Raw genomic sequence first — 10,000 nt, forward strand, 5'->3', positions numbered from 1 at the left:
GAACAGGCTGAGTGGACACTTGGGGGTCTGGGTGCTTTGGGGGGTCCTGAAGAGTTGTGGAGCGCCTTCAAGACCACCGTCCTTGATGTTGCCGGTGGATGTCTTGGAACTCACCGCAGGGCAAAGAAGAATTTTGTCTCTCAAGGGACACTGGATACCATTGATCAGAGTCGCAGGGCCAGGCTGAATGGCAGAGCTGAGCTGTTCAGGGAGCTGAGGCGTAAAACTGTACGTGCACTGAGGGTGGACAAGGAGGCCTATGTGCGAGGAATCTGTGAGGGGGTAGAGCATCACCTGTGGACAGGTGATTCTCGTCCCGCTTACAGGGGAATTCGCGCATTACGTTCATCCAAGCCCATCCCTCGGAGCACTGCAGTTCGAGCAGAGAGTGGTAGGCTCTTGACAGAGGAGTCTGAAGTGAAGGCCCGCTGCGCCGGTTACTTTGAGCGGTTGTACCAGGCTGATCCCCCAGCTGTCGAATTGGACGTCAAGGGTGTTACAATCCCTGTTGCTGACCCTCGAATCAACTGTGGTCCACCTTCGCTTGTGGAAACACGGGCTGCGGTGAACCAGTTGAAACGGGGCAAAGCTCCAGGGATCTGTGGCATCCATGCCGAACTTCTCAAGGCTGGTGGAAGTGCTGCACTCGTGTCGTTGCATGCAGTTTTGTGCTCTGCCTGGAACACAGGCATCATCCCAACTGATTGGAAGAGGGGCCTTGTTGTCCCTCTCTGGAAAGGGAAGGGTGATCGCCAAGACTGCAACAACTACCGAGGGGTGACGCTGCTCTCAGTGCCGGGCAAGGTCTTTGCTCGGATAATTCTTGATAGGGTTCGCCACCATCTGCTTGAGCACCAGCGTCCAGAGCAGTCAGGCTTTACACCAAAGAGGTCAACGATTGACCGTATCCTTGCCCTTCGTGTCCTCACCGAACGCAGACGAGAGTTTCGGCAGGGGCTGCTTGCATCCTATGTTGATCTCTGTAAAGCGTTCGATTCAGTGAATCGGGATGTCCTCTGGAGGATTCTTGGTCTTCGTGGGGTGCCACCAAAACTGATCGATCTGATGTCTGAACTCTACTTTGGTACTGAGAGTGCTGTGAAGTGTGGTGGTACCACCTCTGACTTATTTCCAGTTGTTACTGGAGTTCGTCAGGGATGTGTACTTGCCCCCACACTTTTCAGCACTTGTATGGACTGGATTTTAGGGAGGATGTCGGAGAGATCAAGCTGCGGTGCATCGTTTGGGAATGTCAAGATCTCGGACCTTGATTTCGCAGACGATGCAGTCATCTTTGCGGAGACTTTAGACATCCTTTTGGAGGCCCTCGAGGTGCTGAATGAGGAGTCGGAGCCGCTGGGATTACGGGTTTCTTGGGTCAAAACTAAGATCCAGGCTTTCGGTGACATCTTGGATGCTGCTGTCCTGTCTGTCTGTTTGTGGTGAGGATGTTGAGGTCGTGGAGAGATTCACTTACCTTGGCAGTGATATTCATGTCTCTGCTGGCTGCGAGTCAGAGGTCAATAGACGTCTGGGTCGGGCCTGGGGAGTCATGGATTCACTGGATCATGGGGTGTGGCGCTGCCGGTACCTGTGCGGGAGGACGAAAGTCCGAGTCTTCAGGTCCTTGGTACTTCCAGTCTTGCTCTATGGGTGCGAGACTTGGACTCTGACCAAGGATCTGAGACGGAGACTTAATTCCTTCGGTACCAGGTGTCTTCGGAGAATCCTTGGCTATCGCTGGTCGGATTTTGTGTCCAACGAGCGGTTGCTGAGAGAGACTCGGATGAGATTTGTTACCTGCATAGTCCGTGAGCGTCAGTTGCGGCTGTATGGACATGTGGCTCGTTTTCCTGACGCTGATCCTGCTCACCAGATTCTCTCAGCGAGGGAGTCTCATGAGTGGAGGAGGCCAGTGGGCCGACCATGTGCCTCATGGTTGCAGCAGGTTGACCATCATCTCAAGGAGATGGGGATGGGCCTGGCATCTGCCTGGGGGATGGCCAGACGGAGGCCCCTGGAGTACCGGCGGAAAGTGGACGCAGCGACGCGCTGTTCTGGCACATGCTCCCATACCTGACCTGACCTGACCTGACAAGTGGTAAAAGTGGAGGTTGAGTATGAAAGTGGGTAGTTTATAAGGGGCGCACAAATGGTGGAAAAGGTGTTTTTGGAGTGTAGGTACATGTTCTGTTCTGTTCATTTCCCCATCAACCACCTTCTCCCGTGTACAAACGTGTTTGTGCAAGCTGAAATCTTCACGTCCTTTTGTTGTGCTGGGTTACCGGAGGGTGTCGGGTGATTGGTGTAGGTTTCAGGATAGGTTGAAGCCCATGTGAGATGTGTGAAAAGCCTTTGCGTTTATTACTACCATGCTTGAATTTTTAATCAACCCCCATCTCCCACAAGTTACCTGGTTGGCTCTCATGGTGTTATTTCAAAATCTGACAAAGCCAGCAGACTCATGCACCAAGTCTTTGCAATTTTGCTTTTAGAAGAAAGATGCGTCTTAACTGATGGTTTCTTAAGAAACAGACAATATAATGGGGGTTGTTTCACAAAATTGTCCCTTCGGGGTGGGTTCCAATAAGACCCTGCTGACAGATTTTAAAAATATGGATATCAGGATATTAATTTGGCCTGGTAGGATGGCATCGAGGTACAGTTTGTACACTCGTCTGAGCCATCTTGCCTGGGTTTGAATCTCGACACAGCTACAAAATATCATCCTGGTATCTCGCAGGCAGAGCGAGGCATAAATGCGTGTGCCGTCCATCAGATGGACGTTAAACCTGGCATCCCATCTGCCAACATTAGTTGGTGGACATTAAAAATCTCAAGGTGTCCTTCATGAATAGTATGAGAGCTATCGGCGGCACTGAACAAATTACAAGTTCCTGCCATAACCTACAGAGGTTGTTGCATCAGTGGCATAGCTGCGCCCTCAGCCGTTGATGCTACTCGCAGTGATGTGCTGCATGCAAAAGAAGAAGAATATATTAAATTAATCTATCCCTTGACCTCATAACCATTCAGGCTCATTTGGCCAAAAATGGCTTCCTTCTGCATCTAAGCTTCATTCGTACATTCACAGGTAGCCAGCTATTCAATGCTCACCCAAAGTTGTCTTGATGGCATAACGAGTTGTGACAATGTGTGGAGGAGCTTGACCTGTCAACACAATGCAGACCAGTCAATTGCTCACCTCACTAAGGATATTCATCAGCGAGCTGGGTTTCTACTGACAGTCCAATGGTTGCGTCATAAATCTCCTGAACTAACTCAGCTTCCAGAAATGAATTTGAATGGAACTCAACCTCTGGAATGTCAGTAGTTCTCAACTACGGTATGCACTTATATCGAAATTTATTTGAACAGAAAATTTGAATTTATTATACTTTTTCCTCCATTTTGAGCAGAAGTATCACCACTGAAGTTTCGTTTTGTGCCTTCAGTGCAAAGTACTCATTTAATTTATCTTGAAATGCAAAAACACCTGAAGACCTTCTTGTAGTCTTTCTGGTGACTTTGACCTATAGTCTAAAACGACACATTTTTAGTTGCATTAAGTTGAACTTTGTAAACAAGTTATCTGCCTTTCCTCTCAAACTCATTTTGTATTGTTTTAAAGACTGGTGCGACTTGCTTATTTTCCAATTCCTCTCCCAGTGAAAAGGCTCAAGTTGGAAAACATCCCAGTTCAGCCAGATCTACCTGCTGGTCCTTCCCTATGGCCTAAACCACAAGACGAGCTGGCTAATCGTCTTGACAGCCTAGGCGTACACACGGTATGCAGACTTGATTCACATGGAGTTGTTGAATCAAATTGTTATATCGTTTCACACACATCCATCCCCAATCTTGATTCCTACATGAATTAGAGCCTTGCAGATTTGATTCACAAAAAAACGGGGCAAAGGGAAAACAGGACAGAGGTGGGGAAAGGGGAGAAAGGAGCGAGACAAGAATAGTTTGGAGATACGATCTGTCCAAGAGAGGTTACAGCCGATAGGTCCAGGAGCTCCAGAGACCATACCTCTCCCAGAGGCCGGCAAGAAAGAGTGGTGGATTTTTCAGCCGGTCCTTATGGAGGGAGAAAGAACAAAGGGAGAACATGGGGGTGGGTGTGGTGAGGGGGGTTTCATCAAAAGACATTCCAGTGAATATTTTATTGGAAGATAGGAATGCTGTATCAGCCTGCTTGGCGGAAGGGTAAGAAGCTATCCAACAAAAAGAGTCATCTGCAAAGTGGGACATTAGATTCTATGGTGAGGAAGTTGTATATCGAGGACGATTGATCACAGAATTCTACCTCGAGTACATTGGCCTGGAGTGGGAATTCCGTCCAAAGTGTCCTGCTTGCAAATGCTTTGGAAATATTAATGCAGTCTTGAATTTGAAAGAAGAGTTGACAGAGTTGATGAACCCTTTGAGTATTGGAGCACCGAGGCCACGTCCAAAGATGGAGATGGTGAACCAGTCAATTTCAGAGATAGTGGAATGCGGCTTGACCAATCTGCCCGATTTAAATTATCAACATGGTAACACCTTGGTGGTTTCCAGATAACTGCCAGAGGAATGCACACTTTCAAACTTGTATCATCTGATGACCCAGGGAGAGCTGAAGAAAAACAGGAAAGGTTCACAAGGAAAGTTGGACATTGTCAAGTCATGCAGATAGTGGGAAACATAATGGGAAATATGCATTGGGAAGCCAACAGATTGACTAAGGCCTGAAGTGTTACAAAAGGCCTTGGCTGCAATACCATGGACAGTGGTATGTTGGCCAACTCAAAGTCAACTTAAATGGTGGCATATGAGTCATTAGACTCGGAAGAGAGAATTGGGATGGATAGATATGAAGGAGTCGAAGTTGGATGATAAATGCTCCAACATAGGGTCATTATATTTGAGAGGATGTTAGAGCGCACACACATGAACAAGACATTGCTGCAGATAGAGTACACAGATCCAGAGATAATCTATCAGGATTAGTGGGGGGCATGAAGGGGGTGTGTGGGTGGTGGGAGGAGGTATGAGGTGGAGGGTAGTGAGGAATGGCAGACCAGGAAATATATGAAAGGGAGCTCCTGACTTTGACCGAAAAGTCATCACCAGCACCGATATTGGATCAGTCAAAGTGGTTGAAGGAATAACCAGCAAGGGAGGCGAATGCATCTGCATAAAGTTTGTGTGAAACAACATCTGGGGAGGCAGCAACCTGTTCGGAGAGATCCATGACATTGGAGTACAAACCTCTGATATTTCTGGACAAGCCAAAGGGTTTGGTGATGCACAATTCTGCCAGCAGGAGGGGTGTTCTGGCAACAGATAGTGGAATGAAAAGGGGTGGGGGGTAGTAGAAGCGAGGGCAGGGATTAAAAAAATTCTCATATGCAGAAATTTAATCAATTTGTCCTTGTTACACACCGAACCTGTCTTACCAAGTTTAGTCCATAATAGTCATTCCATTGGTCATTTGGTAAAATAGTCATTCAAACTTATTTGAACACCTGGTCATCGAAAGAATAATAGCAGCACAGACCTCTCAAAGGTCCTTCTATGCTGTGTGGTATGATGAACTCTTGAATTAGTTGAGGCTACTACTGGCAAACACTTTTGCACTGCAACAGTTAATTGTGGTTAAAACTGATGTATGATTCCAACGACGAGCAAATGGTTGCTTCCAACAACTTTTGCAATCACCACAAACTGTCTCTTCCAGACCACATTTGGAATCTCATCAACACGACTCGCTAGGCTTTTTTCAGAGTTGGCTGCCCAGCGTGCTATTCGTACTTCTTCGAGGCCAGAGCTTCCGATGACCCGTGCTCGGATTGCTGCACGAGCAGAGTACCGAGCTGTGAAAGGTGCAAACAACGACAAGGTGCTGTCGAGAGTACGTCGTGGCACCAGGGTTTCTCGCTACACTCCCGTTACACAATCAACTGGTGTGTATCACAACCTTGATTTGGCATTAGCCTTGAGAGTTTGAGTCAGGGAACACGATATATTGTGATTTCATGATCATTGTGTACACAGGAACTGGGCAGAACCTGAAGAAAAAACATGCTTCGGGAGTAAATTTTCTGACTCCGCATTATGAGATGGCAATCTCCACAAAACAACAATCCCCAATTCCTACTCCAAGGTATACTCGTATAATCATATTGTTGTAGACCAGTATATTCATTTAATTGTGCTTGGAAAAGGTTACCTTTGCTGTTAAGTTTCCTGTTAAGTCATAGCAACAATAACAAGAACAACACCATAACAAGAACATGAGAAAAACAAAACGCCAGTTTTAGAATGGAAGGAGAGAAAGGAGGAGGACGAGGAGAGCAAGATGGTGTTGGCACATTATCTAGAGCTGTCACGCTCTGGTTCAAGTGGTGAATATCATTTTAAAACTGACATACTCACCAAAGGAGGAATCGGCAGTCTTCTGCATGCAAACCTGGGATGGTTTAGTGACTCACCTATTCCTTGACCACGATGGATCAACTTCAACCTGCTGTGTGTTGCTCTGTAGAGATTCAGCTTCGCTTCTAATGTCATACCCTGTGAGGTATTCTTAGCTGAACTCCCTCTACTCATGAGATCTACCTGTCAGACGTTGCACTGCTGTTATATTCGTGATGCTTTCATAGCTTCTCCTTGTATTCCCTAGGTGGTGCCATTTCGGGTGATTTACACGCCATTTTTGAGAAGGCACTCGGCTGGTTGACTGGTGCATATTTCCAGAGCTTATTAGTCCTTACTCCAATCTCTTCTGTCCTTCAAATAACACATCGTCCTTTACAGCTTGGAGTTCCCATTTAACCAAAGACAATGGCATGTGACGTGATCTTGCACAGGCACGATCGCTCGCCATGGGATGACCCTGCTGGGTCGGGTTGTGGTGGTGTGTGTAGGGGTGGTGCTGAGGTGTCATCCATCAGACAGCAGTCTCCACAGGTTAACCTTTGGCAGTCACTTTGGGTGGGTGCCTGGTATTTCCTCACTCTAAGAGAGGATGATCATCTGTCTCTGCTATCACCTGAGCTCCAGCATCTGAACATAAGCATTGCAGCATTTTCTGAGGTTCTTTCAAAACACTGGATTGGCTAAGGAACAAACAGATAAATGTCCTTGAGTGGCCAAGTCAGAGCCCTGACCTAAATCCAATCAAAAAATCTGTGGCATGACTTGAAGATTGCTGTCCATCAACACTCCCCATGCAACTTGACTGAGCTTGAACAGTTTTGACCAGAAGAATCGGCAAATATTGCTCAATCAAGGTGTGCAACGTTGGTAGAGACCTACCCAAACAGACACACAGCTGGAATTGCTGTCAAAGGTGTTTCCACTAAGTATTAACTCAGGGTGGTGGACACCAATCCAAACAAGAAATTCTAGTTTTGTATTTTTATTTAATTTTCTGAAATTGGTGGATTTGTTTTTCATTTGGAAGTTGTGGGTTATGATATGTAAATAAAGGTGGAAAAAGTCTGATTTAATGCAATTTAATTCCAGGCTATAAGGCAACAAACGGTGAAAATTTTGAAAGGGGCTGTTGACTTTTTTTTATAGGCACTATATATATATATATATATATATATATATATATATATATATATATATATATATATATATATATATATATATATATATATATATATATATATACAGCTCTGGTAAAAAAATGAGACCACTCCAAAAATTTTTTTAAATCAGCATCTCCACATGTATGGCAGTCATTCCATTCCAGTATCTATTGAATTCCAACACAGGCACACCTCATTCTACTCGGTGAAGTACTGATTAGGTGATCACCTGAACCGAATCTTACTTAACAAGGAAAAGTATAAAAACCACTGCTGTGGTCATCACTATCCTCTTGCAATAGGACCAGCTTGATGGCAAAAACAGTGCTCGTCATACCTCAAAAGTAATTGGAATCAAAAAAATAACGATTGACCATGCCAAAAGAGTTGAAAAGAAAAGTTTTGAGTGACGAAAAGAAGGGTTCAATTCTGGCTTTACTGGCAGAGGGATACAGTGAGCGTCACATTGCTTCCATCCTTAAAATTTCAAAGATGGCGGTTCATAAGAACAAGGTCAAGCAGCAGACATTGGGGACAACAAAGCCACAGACTGGCAGAGGGTGAAAACTACCCTCCACTGACCAGGATGACCGCCAACTCATTCGAATGTCACTCAACAATCCTAGGATGACATCAAGTGACCTACAAAAAGAACGGCAAACAGCAGCTGGGGTGAAGTGCACAGCGAGGACGGTTCGAAACAGGCTCCTCGGGGCAGGGCTGAAGTCGTGCAAAGCTAGAAAAAGCCCTTCATCAATGAGAAGCAAAGAAGAGCCAGGCTGAGGTTTGCAAAAGACCATAAGGATTGGACCGTAGAGGACTGGAGTAAGGTCATCTTCTCAAATGAGTCCATTTTTCAGCTTTGCCCAACACCTGGTCATCTAATGGTTAGACGGAGACCTGGAAAGGCTGATCTCGACCAATGGTACTCCTGACCCGGATCTCAACCAATGGTACTCCATCTCTTCTGGATCTGATTTTGACAAATTTCCCTGACAATATCTGCTGCTCTTCTTCCGCTCCAATCGGTTCTTCTGACCACGTCCTTGTCAAAGTGGACATCTCTCTGGCTATCATCAGAGAACCACCTCACCGCCGTCGAGTCTGGCATTTCACTCAAGCCGACTGGCAGGGTCTCGAAGCAGCCATCAAACTTACAGACTGGTCTCCTATCACTACTTTCTCAAACATCAACTCATCCTGGGAATTCTTTCAAAGAAACTTGCTCTCCCTCATGCACAGATTTATCCCCTCTCGTCTTCAGTTCTCCTACCCTTCCTCCCGCCCTCGGTTTACTGAAGCTTGTGGCGAGGCAGTTGTCCTGAAACAACTTGCCTTTGCCTCATGGAAAGCAAACCCAACTGAGGGCAATCTCAGTTCCTTCCACAAAGCTTGGAACAAGTGTGTATCTACCCTCAGGAGAGCCAGAAAACAACATCTTTCTCATCTCAAGTCTGAACTCTCAAACCTCTCTCCCTCCTCAAAATCCTGGTGGCATTTAATCAAATCTGTTTCTGTTGTATGTTCCCCCTCCATTCCCTCCCTCACCTCAAATGGCCGCACTGCTGATACCGCACGTGATAAAGCTGAATGCCTAAACTCAGTGTTTTCAGCTAAATCTTGTGTCCTAAACCTATCACTTTCTCTACCCACCTTACCCAGTCGCACCCAACTGTTCCTGGACTCTGTGTCCTTTTCTCCTAACAAGGTGGAGAGCTTGCTTTCAAACCTCGACTCAGATTCTGCAACCAGTCCAGACGGCATCAGCCCACGTGTCCTCAAAACCTGCTCTTCTGCTCTTGCTCACCCTCTCTCTGTTATATTCACCCTCTCATTTGCTCAAGGTCATCTGCCATCTGCTTGGAAATCTGCTAACATCACTGCCCTGCATAAAAAAGGTGCAAAAACAGATCCCTGCAACTACAGACCAATCAACCTTCTCCCAATCATCAGCAAGGTTATGGAATCCATCATCGCTTCAGACATGAAATCCTTACTCTTCTCCAATGGCTTGATTTCCGATCATCAATTTGGTTTCAGACCAGGTCACTACCCTGGATATGCTGCTTCTGCTCTCCCATCAATGGATGGAGGTCCTCAATGCCAGACAGGAAATCCGAGCCGTATCCCTGGACATATCACGTGCTTTTGACACGGGCTGGCACCCTGCCCTACTCACCAAACTCTTTCCCATGGTATCCAAGGCCATCTCCACTCATGGCTCGCAGACTTCCTCTCCTGCCGCAGTCAACGTGTGGCCCTAAATGGAGTTCTTTCATCCCCTCTTCCTGTCCAGGCTGGAGTTCCTCAAGGTAGCGTTCTTTTTCTTTTGTTCTTTTTCTCTGGGCCCTGTTCTTTTTCTGGTTTTCATCAATGATCTCTCCGACTCTCTGGAAAATCCTCTATATCTCTTT

At 46.2% G+C, this 10,000-nt stretch overlaps 1 protein-coding gene across 2 annotated transcripts in view; it reads left to right on the plus strand.

Moving 5' to 3' along the window:
* LOC147009506 (uncharacterized) overlaps positions 1–10,000 on the plus strand; it is a 78,870-nt gene that overhangs the window by 42,645 nt on the left and 26,225 nt on the right. For both annotated transcript variants that reach the window (XM_085861411.1, XM_085861410.1), the window contains 3 exons: positions 3,670–3,788; positions 5,726–5,951; positions 6,043–6,151. In XM_085861411.1, coding sequence (XP_085717537.1) covers positions 3,670–3,788; positions 5,726–5,951; positions 6,043–6,151 — 454 coding nt within the window. The remainder of the gene's footprint in view (positions 1–3,669; positions 3,789–5,725; positions 5,952–6,042; positions 6,152–10,000) is intronic.

Source organism: Eptatretus burgeri, chromosome 17 (genome assembly GCF_056783735.1).
Source record: "Eptatretus burgeri isolate ZD-2024b chromosome 17, Ebu_testis_v1, whole genome shotgun sequence".
In the NCBI taxonomy this organism is placed as follows: Eukaryota; Metazoa; Chordata; class Myxini; order Myxiniformes; family Myxinidae; genus Eptatretus; species Eptatretus burgeri.